Source organism: Symphalangus syndactylus, chromosome 1 (genome assembly GCF_028878055.3).
Source record: "Symphalangus syndactylus isolate Jambi chromosome 1, NHGRI_mSymSyn1-v2.1_pri, whole genome shotgun sequence".
Taxonomy (NCBI): Eukaryota; Metazoa; Chordata; class Mammalia; order Primates; family Hylobatidae; genus Symphalangus; species Symphalangus syndactylus.
In genome coordinates, this window is record NC_072423.2 from 55,650,556 (window position 1) to 55,667,810 (window position 17,255).

At 38.1% G+C, this 17,255-nt stretch overlaps 1 protein-coding gene and 1 non-coding gene across 4 annotated transcripts in view; one reads left to right on the forward strand and one right to left on the reverse strand.

Moving 5' to 3' along the window:
• The window catches only part of DSC3 (desmocollin 3), a 49,972-nt gene extending 43,973 nt beyond the window's left edge, over positions 1-5,999 (forward strand). For 2 of the 3 annotated variants that reach the window (XM_055235436.2, XM_055235437.2), the window contains exons 15-16: positions 2,572-2,829; positions 5,234-5,999. In XM_055235436.2, the coding sequence (XP_055091411.1) occupies positions 2,572-2,829; positions 5,234-5,431 (456 nt within the window). In that variant the 3' untranslated portion in view covers positions 5,432-5,999. Of the gene's footprint in view, positions 1-2,571; positions 2,830-5,109; positions 5,153-5,233 lie in introns of all 3 variants that reach the window. The other variant, XM_055235438.2, reaches the window with a different exon arrangement.
• Positions 6,000-15,852: 9,853 nt separating this feature from the next.
• LOC129461439 (U6 spliceosomal RNA) lies at positions 15,853-15,962 on the reverse strand. Its single transcript, XR_008650553.1, has one exon. It is a non-coding gene; the product is annotated as a U6 spliceosomal RNA (small nuclear RNA).
• Between the last annotated feature and the right edge of the window lie 1,293 nt (positions 15,963-17,255).

The window sequence follows — 17,255 nt, forward strand, 5'->3', positions numbered from 1 at the left end:
CAGAAAGGAGCAGAGAATAAAAAGTATGAAAGCTAGCCCTGTAGGCTCAGCATTGCTTTTAGTTTATTTTAAATTCCTCTTTTTTTCACTTACAAACATGATCTTTGAACTTGTGTTTATTACAACAAAATTACACTATCCAGAAGATTTAATAATTAGGAGAGTTTTTTTTTCCTTTTTTTGTAATTGAATTTTATTGTAACAGCAACTTAAGTAAAAAAATGTAGGGTAGCACTGCCACCAAATGGCTACTTTTCCATTCTTTTTTTTCTGGTATTTTTTTCTAAGGCAATGAGATAGTAAGTATGACTTTTTTAGGTATATTTCAGGTTCAATAAATCATCTGTACTTGAAAAATCTTTCAATTTAGTTAAAGACTGCATTTTAAGTAGAAAAAAATTAAATTGATAAAGAAGGTGGCACAAAGGAACCTGAATGTGTAATGGAGGCTCTTGTCCTGAAAGTAATGTAACTGTTTGTAATGAAAACTGACATGTGTAGGTTACCACTGTAACTAAACTTCTGTCCTATGGCTCAGAGGGTTGGAGTGAAGTTCCAGTATTAGGTTAATGTTTAATGAAGACTTTTTAATTTGAAAGCATTTCCTTGACTCTTTGTCATCCTCCAGTTCCCTCCATATCTCTCTTTTTCTTTCAAACTGAACTTTAGGAAAGAAAAAATTATATCTGATTTCTCTATAATACTCCTTCCTGCTTACCCCGCACTCCCTGGAAATTCTTTTGGCAAAGGTCATCAATGGCTATTCTTTCACTTAAATCCAGTGGGCACTTATACTTCAGTTGAACCCATTCTTACCTTGCTGTGATTTTTCTGTTGTTGTTGTTGTTAACATCATTGGCTGCTCCCACTCCTTACCACATTCTCTCTTCATGGCTTCAGAGTCCTGCCTCTTTGGTTTTCTCTGTTATCTCAGTGGCTACTCAGATCTGGCCTGTCACAGCCGTGTTTCTCTTACCCTCCCCTTAAAATGTGATTTTTCTTGTGGTTCTATCCTTAGCCCTTTTTTCTTTCGGTTGACAATTTTCTCTGGATAGGTCCTCTATTCTCATGGCTTCAACTATCACCTATTTGGGAGTGTCTCCCAGAATTAGATCTCTGGCTCAAATCTCTCATCTGAGTTCCAAATCCGCATATTCATATATTCATCTTGGACATCCCACATGTTTCTAAGGTTTACCATGTTCAGACTTTATTTGCTCATTCTCCTCTTGCCTGTAAGCACATCTTTCCTCCCTGTTTCAGTGAGTTGTACCATCTACCTATTTGCCTTCATGGAACGCAAAAGAACAGCTTCTGACTCTGTCCTTGATTGCCTCATCCATCTAGATACTTGTAGACTCTCTATGGAGTCCATCTACTTCTTTCAGTCATCACTGCTTCTACCTTGGCTTAGGTCCTTATCATTTTCACCTGGAATATCAGATCAGATCAGATGCAGTGACCCCCATCTGATCTCCATGACCCTAAATTTGTCTTCTTATTTGTCTTCCACATTATTGCCTAGAATGATATTTTTGAAATCTGTTTCTCTCTGTAATGAGTTAAAATTCTTCACAGTCCCTGTAATCTTCATAATGAAGTCTATTTTTTAAGCATATAGATCTTTATATCTTATGGCCTCTTATAACCTTTCTAGCCTCCCCCCAACCCTAATCTTATGTGGTAGCTGTTCTCAACTGACTGAAGTTGGGGACCCCTGAAGGACATTGTTTGCCTTTTCCTCCAGACTCTTCTACAGTGGTTGCCTTGTTTGTCCCACTCCTACTAGTCCCTAGTCTCTTAGCTCAGAGTTTTTCCAGTTACCTGTTCTATTTCACTTACCCTGTTTGGATTTGAATTTTAATGCTCTACTTCTGTGCTCTTGTCACATTTTGTGCTCACCTACATAGTAGAGTAATCACGTTCTTAAAGTATTTGTTTTTCTCTCTCCCTGGAATAAGAGCTTCTTGGAGCCATCGAGAGACTATGTCTATCTTTATCCCTAGGCTTTTGCATTTGCTGTGGTGAAATTTGTCCCTAAAAGCTGATGTGTTGGAAACTTAATCCCCAATGCAACAGTGTTGAGAGGTGAGAACTTTAGCAGATGATTAGGTCATGAGGGCTCTGCTCTCATGAATGGATTACTGTCCTTATCACGGGAATGGGTTTATTATCATGAAAGCTTATTGTAAAAGCAAGCTCAGTCCCCTGTTGCTCCTCTCTCCCTTTCTCCTTCTCCCTCTCCCTCTTGCTCTTGCCCTTCCACCTTCTGTCATGGGATGGGCCCTCGCCAAATGTGAACTCCTTGATCTTGGACTTCCCAGACTTCATAACTGTAAGAAATAAATCTCTGTTCTTTAAAAATTACTCAGTCTCAGGTATTCTGTTATAGCAGCACAAAATGAATGAAGATGGCATCTGGGCACATAATTAGAAACTGATAAATGTCTGTTGAATGAATGAATGAATGAATGAATGAATAAAAGGTTGAATAAATATTCTCTCTCCTTTGCTTTCTCATGACAACTGAGAATCCATTTCCTCTCAACATGAATTATTTTATTTTTTCAGTGCTCTGCCAATGGATTTATGACCCAAACTGCCAACAACTCTAGCCAAGGTTTCTGTGGTACTATGGGATCAGGAATGAAAAACGAAGGGCAGGAAACCATTGAAATGATGAAAGGAGGAAACCAGACCTTGGAATCCTGCCGGGGGGCTGGGCATCATCATACCCTGGACTCCTGCAGGGGAGGACACACGGAGGTGGACAACTGCAGATACACTTACTCGGAGTGGCACAGTTTTACTCAGCCCCGTCTCGGTGAAGTGAGTTTCCTTAGGTGTTTTGGCTCTAAAATTTAAACCTCCAAATGGAGAAAAATAGATAATTCAAATTAACATATATTTTCTATATTTTTCTGTGGGCTTTCTCTTGCTTGCTCTGTTCATTTTCCTGTGCTCTTTGATTTTGTTACATTATTTAATTTAAAAGAGATTTTATTTCATTTTTCATATTTCATTTAATTTATACAATCCCATAAATATAGGAGGTTTTTAATACTCTTCACTAACGTCTCATTTTTAGTTGTGTATTTACCTCATGAACCCTTTTGATATAGAAGATTGTGAAAGCAATTCTATTCCTCACAATTACAAACTTTTCAAATGAAACCTGTATTTCTCTGTGAAAACACCAACATTTGTATGCAGTTTTAGGATAAAGATTAAATAGCATGATTTATATATATTTTTTATCTTGTTGCAAATTGACGAAATTTAATTGTATGTTTATAGGGCACAAAGTGATATTATGATTTATGTCTGCAATGGAGAATGATTAAATCACACTTAACATATGCATCACCTCAAATACTTATTTTTCATGGTGAGAACATTTGAAATGTACTTTCTTTGCAATTTTGAAATATAACATATACTATTATGAACTATAGTCACCATTGCAGGACATATTTTAAATATACAAAGCACTATGCAAATGTAAAGTGCTTTTATTCTAAGGAAAGCAAGAATATGAAAGAAAGAAGGAATCAAAATAAGGAATTCTCTGTTCATACCAAAATCCCCTATGAAGCAGAAGGTTTTTTCTTTCTTTTCTTTACTTTTTTTTTGTTTTGTTTTTAAAGACAGGGTCTTGCTCTGTTGCTGAGGCTGGAGTTCAGTGGTACAATCTCCGCTCACTGCAGCCTTCACCTCCTGGGCTCAGGTGATCCTTCTATGTCAGCCCCCTGAGTAGCTTGGACTACAGGTGTACACCACCACACCTGGCTAAATTTTGTATTTTTTGTGGAGAAGGTGTTTTGCCATGTTGCCCAGGTTGGTCTCCCATTCCCAGGCTCAAATGATCCACTCACCTTGGCCTCCCAAAGTGCCGGGATTATAGGCATGAGCCACTGGGCTTGGCAAAATCCTCTATGAAGCTTTTAAAACATACTAATGTCTGTGTTTTACTCTAAAAGATTCTAATTTAATGAATTTGGGCTTTTTTATTTTGTTTTTGTTTTACATTTCTGAGATGATTCAAATGTGCAGCTAGGTAGAAAGTCACTGGATTAGATACTCTTCTGGACTAAATTTTTACCCCTTTTATCAGAGGATACCAGTGCCATTGCAGGACAAACAGTGGATCTTTAATCCTTGGATGGAATGCAAATGGGTGATACTCTGGTATAGGGCTGTAGGTTATGGATCCATAGCATTTTGGAGGGTCAAATTCAAGTGTTAATTCTTTTTCTACTTCTAGACAGTATTCATGTAATATCAGGTTGAGATGGAGTGAAGCTTAAGACATAGTCTTAGGAGGGTTCCTCAGTTGCACACCAGGTAATGGGAGGTAAGGCTAACAGTGTCATGAAGAAAGAACATAAGCCATGCCAATGAACTCCACATAGGCAAGGAGTGGGCACACAGGTGAGGAAAGGGAGGAGACACGGCAGTAGACGAGTTGGCAGACAGGCCAGTGGCAGAGAGGGTAGATGTGGCTGAATGCATGGCATCTTCATTACAAAAGCCCAGTCTTTGCAACATGGGTTATGTTCATTCTTTTTAATTTCATTGAACTTTTCGGTGCATGTATATATTTTGCCATGTTTGGGTATCTTGGAACTTGATTCTGAAGTTAATGTGGTAAATCCTACCTACTTTATAACTGCATATAATAGTGATTCAAGTTAACATGTATTTTACCTTTAATACGTGCTGGGCATAATATGTGTATTATGCGTTATTATTTTGTCATCAATTTCTAAAATAATCTTGTTAGGTGGTCACTGAGACTAAAGGATATTTGGTCACTTGCCCAAAGTCATATAGCTAGTTGGTAAAGCCAGAGCTTTGACTCACAACCAAGGCTGTTTGACACCCTATCTGAAACTCCTAACCAGTATGACTATTGTCTCTATGTTTTAGACTGGGCTGACCTCTTTGTATAAAATTTAGGGATAAGCATTTAATGATAACTTGAATGTACTTAAATATAAAACCTGTATACATGATTTTTTATTTATGTGGATTACTAGAAATGTAAACTATACTGACTTTATGGTATGGTTGTGATATAGACCAATCATGTGCATTTTTTGTGTGTAGGAATCCATTAGAGGACACACTGGTTAAAAATTAAACATAAAAGGTAAATAAAAATAAATTTTATGTTCATATATTTAAGTTGTTTAAAACTATAATACAATTCATTTTTTAAAAAATTTTACAGAAATTGCATCGATGTAATCAGAATGAAGACCACATGCCATCCCAAGATTATGTCCTCACTTATAACTATGAGGGAAGAGGATCTCCAGCTGGTTCTGTGGGCTGCTGCAGTGAAAAACAGGAAGAAGATGGCCTTGACTTTTTAAATAATTTGGAACCCAAATTTATTACATTAGCAGAAGCATGCGCAAAGAGATAATGTCACAGTGCTACAATTAGGTCTTTGCCAGACATTCTGGAGGTTTCCAAAAATAATATTATACAGTTCAATTTCAACATGTATGTATATGATGATTTTTTTCTCAATTTTGAATTATGCTACTCACCAATTTATATTTTTAAAGCAAGTTGTTGCTTATCTTTTCCAAAAAGTGAAAAATGTTAAAACAGACAACTGGTAAATCTCAAACTCCAGCACTGGAATTAAGGTCTCTAAAGCATCTGCTCTTTTTTCTACAGATATTTTAATAATAAATATGTTGGATAAGTATCAGTCCCACAATAGCTAAGTTATGCTAATATCACATTATTATATATTCACTTTGAGTGATAGCTTAAAAAATAAACAAGAAATATTGAATATCACTATGTGAAGAAAGTTTTGGAAAAGAAACAATGAATACTGAATTAAATTAAAAATGTTGCAGCTCATAAAGAGTTGGGACTCACCCCTACCGCACTACCGAAGTCATTTGACTTTGGAGGCGAAATTTGTTGAAGTGCCCTATGAAGTAGCAATTTTCTATAGAAATATAGTTGGAAATAAATGTGTGTATGTGTATTATTATTAATCAATGCAACATTTAAAATGAAATGAAAACAAAGACGAAAATGGTAAAAACTTGAAATGAGGCTGGGGTATAGTTTGTCCTACAATAGAAAAAAGAGAGAGCTTCCTAGGCCTGGCTCTTAAATGCTACATTATAATTGAGTTTATGAGGAAATAGTTCCTGTCCAATTTGTGTAATCTGTTTAAAATTGTAAACAAATTAAACTTTTCTGGTTTCTGTGGGAAGGAAATAGGGAACCCAGTGGAACAGTAGGTTTGCTTTGCAGTCTGTTTCGAGATTTCTGTATCCACAAGTTAGCAGCAAACTGGGGAATACTCGCTGTAGCTAAGGTTCCCTGCTTTTTGGTAGCAAGGGTCCAGAGATGAGGTGTTTTTTTGGGGGAACTAATAACAAAAACATTTTAAAACTTACCTTTACTGAAGTTAAATCCTCTATTGCTGTTTCTGTTCTCTCTTATATTGACCAACATCTTTTTAATTTAGATCCAAATAACCATGTCCTCCTACAGTTTAGAGGCTAGAGGGAGCTGAGGGAAGGATCTTACTGAAAGCACCCTAGGGAGATTGATTGTCCTTAGACCTAAGCCCCACAAACTTGACACCTGATCAGGGCCTGGGAGCTACAAAATTTCATTTTTCTCCTCACTGCCCTTCTTCTTTTTTTTTTTTTGAGATGGAGTCTCGCTCTGTCACCCAGGCTGGAGTGCAGTGGCGCAATCTCGGCTCACTGCAAGCTCCGCCTCCCGGGTTCACGCCATTCTCCTGCCTCAGCCTCTCCGAGTAGCTGGGACTACAGGCGCCCGCCACCACGCCTGGCTAATTTTTTGTATTTTTAGTAGAGACGGGGTTTCACCGTGGTCTCGATCTCTTGACCTCGTGATCCGCCCGCCTTGGCCTCCCAAAGTGCTGGGATCACAAGCGTGAGCCACCGCGCCCGGCCTCACTGCCCTTCTTCTGGGTGGCATTGGTGTGAATCAAGGAAAGCCAGGCCTCGTGGGCCCCCTTCTTTTGGCTTTCTGCTAACATTGTCAGCAACACCTCCAGCAGAGATTCCCTTAAGTGACTCCAAGTTTTCCACCATCCTTCAGCATGAGTTAATTTTTAATCAGTTTGCTTTCTCCAGAGAAATTTTAAAATAATAGAAGAATAGGAATTTTGAATGTATGAAAGAAAAAGATCAAGTTGTCATTTTAGAACAGAGGGAACTTTGGGAGAAAGCAGCCCAAGTAGGTTATTTGGACAGTCAGAGGGCAACATGAAGACGCAGGCCTTCAAGGGCAAGGAGAGGCCACAAGGAATATGGGTGGGAGTAAAGGCAACATCGTCTGCTTCATACTTTTTCCTAGGCTTGGCCCTGCCTTTTCCTTTCTCAGGCCAATGGCAACTGCTATTTGAGTCCGGTGAGGGATCAGCCAACCTCTTCTCTATGGCTCACCTTATTTGGAGTGAGAAATCAAGGAGACAGAGCTGACTGCATGATGAGTCTGAAGGCATTTGCAGGATAAGCCTGAACTGGTTGTGCAGAACAAACAAGGCATTCATGGGAATTGCTGTATTCCTTCTGTAGCCCTCCCTCTGGGCACTAAGAAGGTCTATGAATTAAATGTGTATCTAAAATTCTGATTTATTCCTACATTTTCTGTTTTCTAATTTGACCCTGAAATCTATATGTTTTAGACTTAGACTTTTTATTTTCCCTTTTTTTTTTTTTTGAGACGGAGTGTCGCTCTGACGTCCAGGCTGGAGTGCAGTGGCTCCAATCTCTGCTCACTGAAAGCTCCGCCTCCCGGGTTCACGCCATTCTTCTGCCTCAGCCTCCCAAGTTGCTGGGACTACAGGTGCCCGCCACTACGCTTGGCTAATTTTTTGTATTTTTAGTAGAGACGGGGTTTCGCCATGTTATCCAGGATGGTCTCGATGTCCTGACCTTGTGATCCGCCTGCCTCGGCCTCCCAAAGTGCTGGGATTACAGGTGTGAGCCACCAGGCCCAGCCTTGTTTTCCGTTTAAAGTCTTCTTCTTTTAATGTAATCATTTTGAACATGTGTGAAAGTTGATCATACGAATCGGATCAATCTTGAAATACTCAACCAAAAGACAGTCGAGAAGCCAGGGGGAGAAAGAACTCAGGGCACAAAATATTGCTCTGAGAATGGATTTCTCTGCAAGCCTAGTTGCTGAAATTGCCTGCTGTAACCAGAAGTCAGTTTTATCTAATGGCTACTGAAACACCCACTGCGTTTTGCGCACTCCCTCACTCGCCAATCAAAACCTGCCACCTCCCCAAGACCTTACTAGTGCTGATAAACTTTCTCAAAGAGCAACCAGTGTCACTTCCCTGTTTATAAAACCTGTAACCGTCTCTTTGTTCTTTGAACATGCTGAAAACCGCCTGGTCTGCATGTATGCCCTAATTTGTAATTCTTTTCTCTCAAATGAAAATTTAATTTTAGGGATTCAATTCTATATTTTATTTGACTTTCACATACGTAGTATTATTTCCTTTATGTGTAAGGTGAAATTTATGGTATTGGAGTGTGCAAAAAAATATATTTTTAAAGCTTTCATTTTTTCCCCAGTGAATGATCTAGAATTTTTTATGTAAATGTACAGAATGTTTTTTCTTACTTTTGTAAGGAAGCAGCTGTCTAAAATGCAGTGGGGTTTGTTTTGCAATGTTTTAAACAGAGCTTTAATATTGCTATTAAAAGAAGTTACTTTGCTTTTAAAGAAACTTGGCTGCTTAAAATAAGCAAAAATTGGATGTGTAAAGTAATATTTACAGATATGGGGGGATGTAATAAAACAATATTAACTTGGTTTCTTGTTTTTGCTGTATTTAGAGATTAAATAATTCTAAGATGATCACATTGCAAAATTGTGCTGACGGCTGGTATGGAAATAGAAATACTCAATTACGTCTTTGTTGTATTAATGGGGAATATTTTGGACAATGTTTCATTATCAAATTGTTGACATCATTAATACATATTGTAATGTTGGGAAGAGATCACTATTTTGAAGCACAACTTTACAGATGGGTATCTATGTATACATATGTATAATAAATTTTGATTGGGTATTAAAAGTGTTAGAAGGTGGTTATAATTGCAGAGTATTCCATGAATAGTACACTGACACAGGGGTTTTACTTTGAGAAGCAGTGTAGTCAAGGGAAAACATGAGTTAAAAAGAAAAGCAGGCAATATTGCAGTATTGATTCTGCCACTTACAGGATAGATAACACCTGAACTTTAATCACAAGATGATCCAACCATAAAGGTGCTCTGTGCTTTACAGTGAATCTTTTCCCCATGCAGGAGTGTGCTCCCCCACAGACATAAGACTGATCATTTCAAAAATCTATTAGTTATATCAAAAGCCTTACATTTTAATGTAGGTTGAACCAAAATTTCAATTCCAGTAACTGCTATTGTAACCATTATTTTTGTGTATGGCTTCAAGAATGTTCATTGGATTTTTGTTTGTAATAGCAAAATACCGGATACATTTCAAGTGTCTTCAGTATTGATTTGGTTGAATATTGGGTCATAATGGTTGAGAAGCATGGACACTAGAGCCGGAATGCTTGGATATGAATCCTGGATCTGTCACTTACTTCTGTGTGACCTTTGAAAGGCTACTTATTTCCTCTCTTAGCTTTCTCATTAAAATCAATGAACAATGCCAACCTCATGGGGTTGTTGAATGATTAAATTAGTTCATATACTTAAAGTACATAGAGCACTGCCTGCACATAGTAAAAGAATTATAAGTGTGAGGTAGTTGGTAAAATTATGTAGTTGGATATACTACCGAACAATAGCTAATCTCTTTTTAGGGAAATAAAGTTTGTGCATATATATAATCCCAAAACATGATTTCCAGACAATGGAATTGATGATTTATTCTTTCTGTATTGATTTTTTCACAATGAACATTGATAACACTTATTTTATTTTATTTTCAGTTCCAGGATACATGTGCAGGTTTGTTACACAGGTAAATGTGTCCCATGGTGGTTTGCTGCACCTGTCAAACTGATAACATTTTTAATTTAAGAAAAAGGTTAATACCAGCTTAGACAGTTTATTTTGGCTCTTATATTATTTAGAATTGGGCTTGGTTTCATGGGCAGAAAAATTAAACAGTATTCAGAATATGTTTATGGGCTTCTCCATTCGACAGTTTATTTTGATTGCAAAGGTTTGAATCTCAGAACCTTCTTTTCCCTTTACTTAAAAAATGGTAAAATTCATAAAATATGGTTATGAGTGGTTAAAATTCATCATTTTCACCATTTTAAAGTGTATAATTCAGTGACTTTAGTACATTTAAAATGTTGTGCAACTGTTACCACTATCTAGTTCTGGAACATTTTCATCACCCCAGGAGGAAACCTTTTAAGCAGTCATTCTCCTCTTCCCCTCCCTGCATTATCCCCTGGCAACCACTAATATCTTTTCTGTCTCTATGGATTTGCCTACTCTGGACATTCATATAAATGAAATCATACAGGTGTGGCCTTGTGTGTCTGGCTTCTTTCACTGAAATGAGGACTGTTCATGCATCCCTTTACTTGGGAATGAAATCCTAGAATATCTGAAAGGACTTGTTCAGGCTTTTCTCAGAAACAAATATAATTATCAGTCTTCTATCAAATTCAAAATGAGTATTTTTAAAAGGAACATCAAATGAGATAAAGCAAAAATAGATCTGATAATAAGTATAGCAGTATGTACAAATACTTGTTACTTGTGGAAGCATCATATCTTCTTGGCAAAAATTTACAGTTATAAAAATTGGCTAGCATAAATGTTCACAAAGAAAACTGACAATGCAAATACTATAAATGGTTTAATTTTATATAAGGGGCCAATTAATCAAATGATTCAATTTTCATTGTAAAATATAAGCAGAAAGTAATTCCTATTAAAATAATTTTAATAAAATAATTTTAAAAATTAGTTTAACTTTGCTTTGGAAAAATTAAAATTGTTTAATTTTATTTAAGCTGGAAAATACCTTCTGGATAAAAATTTATAAATCCAGGCATAATTCTACTGTACTCAAAGGGTAAAACCTTCTAAAAAGCTGAAACTTGAGTTGAAAATCTGCTCTTGTTCAGATCTGAGCTATCTAAATGGATCCATGTTTCTGTCAACCTGCTCTATGCATTAGTCAGCATGCTGTCGAAAATAGAATCCATTCTGGAGGGTAATGTCTGCTGAAAATATCATGCTACATTCCTGTGCCAGAATGCGTTCTGTGTAACACCACGGAGCATCTTTAGGGAGTCCTTGCCTAGACTTTTTACGTTCATGATTGAGAGTGGCTTGCACTAAAATACTAGCCTCTGCTCTAAAATAAATTCACCAAAAAAGTAGCAGCATCAAATCTACTTAAAAATGATCACATTTGCCTCTATATAAGATGCTCTTTCTCCCAGACTGTGCTTTGTTGAGTTTCAAGAGACCCTCCCCAGGAGCTTCTGTCCCTGTCTGTTGGCTGCCCAACATTTTACCTTCCAGAGAACAGACAGACCACAGGATTTAGTATGGGCACCTGAGAAGATGGGGAAGAAATTAGTTTTTCTCCCCAAAAGCATGAGATTGTAATACACACAAAAATTCTGTAACACTTTTTTTTCTTTTCTGGTGTTTGATTTGTTCTTATTGCCCAGCTCCCATCCCATTTAAGCAACTTGGCCTCTCAGCGCTTCTTAGCTACTATGTAAGTAAACCATAAAATGAACATGGAAATTCCTGGTCTGAAGCTCCCAGGTGACCATGACCTGAGTAAGAGCTGCCTCAGTGACCACCTGTGTAAGTTTATGACCAAACACCAGATGCCGTCCTTACCCAGAACTCTTATTACCCCACAGGAGTAGGCAAAATTTACACTCAGCCTCAGAAACATCGGGGTGAAAAAATCCCAAAGACAGATTTATTTCTATGACTTTGGTTCAGTTAGGACTCTAAATAGAAATTGACTAACAGAAAAATAAAAGAAGCTAAATTTCTGGAACATAGGAGAAGTGAACTGAGATTCTTACCCACTAGTCAAACAAAAGAACAACTGGAAATTAATGAAAGAGAGGCAAGAAACATTTCCTTTGGAGATAAACTGGTTTGCACTTTTCGTTTTTTTTTGGAGCGGGGGTGGGTTACGTAAGTTCCACGTGAGTCCTCCAGGTGTTCTGTCTTTGCCGCTGGGCACCAGTGTGCATGGCTCCTTTTCAAGTATCTACAAGAAAGTGGGGGACACACCCTTCAGTGACTCAGACCTCTCCCACGCCCATGAACAAACAGGAATAGACACGTAGGGCTGGACAGACACATTGACAGTGCCAGGATTGTTGTTACTAAGGACAACTTCAAAGAGAAAAGGATCTTCAGAAACCAATTTGAAGAAAGCTACAGCTGCAACTTACCCATTCAAGAATATTTCTCTGCCTCCCATGCACAATGCAACCATAGTGGGAGGAATATATGCACTATGAACACTATAAACCAGTGTTTTTTATTGGCTCAAACTAATAGATGCAATATAATTCCACAAGGGGTCTGAGTATTTTGCTACTGAATTCTCACATAATTTATATTGATTTTATTTTCCGAATACCTTAAGGTAAATGTGCATTGTGCAATACAAATGTGTAATTTATTTTATTAAAAGATAGATTCTAGTTTTAACCTTAATAGCTTCACTCCCTGTACATATGTAATCTGATTCTGCATAAATTGCGCTACCAGTTATAGAATTGTGCTGTGACATTAAAATTACGGCTCATAGACTTTTCAAGTTTCTGTGACATAATGTAATGTGGTCCAAGCTAAAGAAGAATTTCACAGACATTTCTAATACATTGAGATCTCTGTTTTTTTTTCTTAATGTGAATCATCACAGACACATTAAAGCAGATATATATTATATAAGTTTATTTGGGGAAATATAAAAAAAGGTCTTAAGCATATAAGGCATAGAAAGAGAAAACAAAAGTAGAGAAGAAAAAAGTGACATGAGTTTTCTCAGAATCATATTGGTTTAGTCACATTTTCGTTCTGTGGTTCCACCTTAGTGAAGCGGGATATCTCTGATCCACAAAGCAATGTCTCCGAGTAGTGTAACATGAATACCTTTCTCAGTCTAAACCTTGAAATGCTGTACTCTTCAAAAGAAAGCCACTCACCTCAGCCTCTTGATCCAGAAAGATCACATATCATTTAGAAGGAATTCAATTTTATTTATATGTTAACTTAAACTACAAATCATATCATCAATCACAAATTCAGATGTAGAAAATATACCTTTATTTTTTCATAACTTTTGTCTTTATCTTGACATCCTTCCCATTTAGGCAGGTGGCAAGAGTGAAACAAAAACAATTTAATTAGGTTAAAATTAGGGTTCTCCTCATTCTTCTATCCATAGATTGTGTCTGAATTTCAACTATTATATGCCTCTTCAATTAATTGGAAATCAAAGTGAAGGATTTCTGCTCTTAAGATCTTCAGAAGAGGACTTCTCAAAAAATTTTTTTAAAATTTTATTTTAAAATTATTATACTAGTGCTTCAAAAAGTTGTAATTTTTGAATCTAACCAACCTTTCTCACCAGATTTTTTTGGTAATACAATTAAACAAATTATGTCAGCTATCTATCATAATTTCCTATCTCCAATCTATACATCAACATGCATACCAAACTAACAACAGAATCAGATTATTGTGTTGATAGACGAGGACAAGGCAACAAAAGAACAATGATCCAAAGAGAACGACAACACATAAACACACATGCGCACACACGCACACACACACACACACATGCACACACACAGAGACTGCATACATGCACACACACGCACACAGACATACACGCACACACACAGACACACATGCGCACACAGATGCACACACACGCACACACCCACACAAATGCACATGCACACACAGACACACATGCACACACACGTGCACACACACACATATGCACACACAGAGACTGCATACATGCACACACAAGCACACAGACATACAAGCACACACACAGACACATGCGCACACAGATGCACACACACACGCACACACCCACACAAATGCACATGCACACAGACACACAGGCACACATACACGCACACACACAGACATGCACACGCACACTTGTGCACACACACAGGCACACACACACGCAGACACATGCACACATGCACATACGCACGCAGGCACACGCACACATGCAGACACATGCACACAGGCAGACACACGCACACACACAAAATATAAGCTTCAAGTTTGAATGCAAGTTATGTTCTAAACAGGTATAATAATTGTTTGGCTTACCATGAGAAAAATGTTTAACTTTCCAAGTGACCTGGCCAAGCTACTTAGTTTCTCTGTGTTTCAGTTCGTTCTCTAAAACAGGGCTCTTCATTCGATTGTTCAGTTATTCAGTCATTCAAACTTTGACAAATATTTCTTGGTGAACTACCTACCACATGCCAAGCACACACAGTTCTAGAGGCTAAAGATGTAGCAGTGAATAAAATGTCAAAATCTGTGTTCTCTTGTCAATTGCATCCCAGAAACAGAGGGGAGACAGGTAATAAACAAATGTACAAATACATGTATAATACATCATGCAGCAATAGATAATACGAAGAAAAATAAAGCAGAGTGAGGGGCATAGAGAACGATGGCAGGTTTTTATTTTATTAAGAGTGGTCGAAGGACGCTCTTACGAAAAGGCGGTATTTGAGTAGAGAACTGAAGGAAGTGAAAGGAAGTGAGGGAGCAAACCAGTGGGCATGGGGCAAAAACGGTCAGAGAACTTCTGGGGAATGGAAACAGCTAACTCAAGCGCCCTGAGGTGCTATTTTGCTTGATATGTTCAATAAAGTGGATGCAGCTGAACTTGACTGAGAGCAAGGAAGAGTAACAGGAGATGAAGAGAAGGCAACAGTGGGAAGCCAGGGTCTGTAGGGTCATTGACTGTGATAGCAGGTGGGAGGCCAGGCATGGTGGCTCACATCTATAATTCTAGTGCTTTGGAAAGCTGAGACGAGAGGATTGCTTGAGATCTGGAGCTCAAGACCAGTCTGGGCAACATAGTGAGACCTCATCTCTACAAAAAATTAAATAAATTAGCTAGTGTGGTGGCACATGCCTGTAAGCGCAGTTACTTGGGAGGCTGAGGCAGGAGGATCACTTGAGCCCAGTAGTTGGAGGCTGAGTGAGCTATGGTTGTGTCACTGCACTCCAGCCGGGGTGACAGAGTGAGACCTTGTCTCAAAACAAGCAAACAAACAAACAAGCAAAATTTAAAAAGTAATAATGATATGGGATCTCACTTGGAATAAGATCTGTTGGATGGTTTTGAGCAGAGCAGAGACATGAGCTATAATAGTGTCTGCACCATAGGTTAAATGTTTGTACACATGTTTTCTTCTTTTTTTCCTTCTCTTTCTTTTCATCTTCTTTCTTTGCTTTCTCTTCTTTTTAAAACATACTTTTTTTTTTTTTTTTTTTTTTGGAAATGGAGTCTCATTCTGTCGTCCAAACTGGAGTGAAGCGGTGTGATCTCGGCTCACTGCAACCTCCCTCTCCCAGGTTCACACAATTCTCCTGCCTCAGCATCCCAAGCAGGTGGGATTACAGGCACACAGCACCACACCTGGCTAGTTTTTGTGTTTCTATTTTTAGTAGAGACGGGATTTCATCGTGTTGGCCAGGCTGGTCTCAAACTCCTAACCTCAAGTGATCCACCCACCTCAGCCTCCCAAAGTGCTGGGATTACAGGCGTGAGCCACCATGCCGGTCCCATTCTTCAATTTATATGAAATGTTTCACAAAGTTTGCATGTTATCCCTGTGCAGGGGTCATGCTAATCTCTGTGTCATTGATGTACAATTTTAGTATATGTGTTGCAGAAGCCAACACTCTTTTTATTTTCTTCCCCCAGTCATCCGCCTCGCCCACCTCCTCCTTCCTCTTTCTTTTGTGTTATTTTTTCTGCTTCTTTGTTCTAACCCACAGTTAGAACTGAGTTTGCATCCTGGCTTTGCCACTTGCCAGATGCCTTATTTGCATGTCATAGTGGAGGCCCTATGTGAGTGACTCTGGAATATCACAGGGAATATATAAAAAGACGTGAACCAGCAAGTGTTTTTGAGAACCTAAGCTGCCAGGATCAATATCTGGCATCTTGTTCTTCTTCTAACAATGGGACTCTAACTTGCCTTCTAACATATCTTCACAGCAATGAGCCTGAACTGATTTCAGATCTGATGCTTTCCCTCCAGCCAGCTTACATTACCTTTTAATGTTTTGTCTCCACCTCAAGTCAATGCACTCTTGTTACAATGCTTGGAAAACGTTCCCTTCACACTCAGCCCACATATCTTTCCAAACCTTATGCCATCTTTTGGTCCCTCAGTCTAGGTTTTCTTTTGATCTTTGCACCAACAGTTCTACAATTTACATGGTGGTAAGAAAGGCAAAAGATATGAATATTTAGATTCTGAGAAGCCTGTCAAACAAATATATGGAACAATCTTCCTTATGATTAAGCAGATTAAAACAAAGTTTTCTAGGTGATTAAATCTGGAAATTTCTGTAACTTTTATAATAAAAATCGATCAATTGTGTTTACTGACATTCTGTATAAATAGAGGTAAGGTCACTTGTCAAATTGTTTTACTACGGAGTTAATTCTACCCCTGAGTTTATGTATGTGTCCAAGTAACATATTTTAGATAATTTTTGGAAGGTGTCAAACATGACTAATGTATGATATGGTAATTATTGATCCATTTAATCTATTGTTAATTACTTCAGCTGTACCTTAATTCATAGTTAATACATTGTTTTATTTTCTTTGCTTTTCCCTTCTTTATTTAAAACCAGATGCTTTATTTTAACACACCATAAAAGCTCAGTGCAATTCAGGTGTGTTTATAAGTGTTTCTTCCTGCTGCTTTTACATGAATCAAATAAATGTACTTGGCTGGGCATGGTGGCTCACGTCTGTTATCCCAGCAGTTTGGGAGGGAGAGGTGGGTGGATCACTTGAGGTCAGGAGCTTGAGACCAGCCTGTCCAGCATAGTGAAACCCTATCTCTACTAAAAATACAAAAAAATTAGCTGGGCTTGGTGGCGCATGCCTGTAGTCCCAGCTACCTGGGAGGCTGAGGCAGGCTAATGGCTTGAACCTGGGAGGTGTAGGTTGCGGTG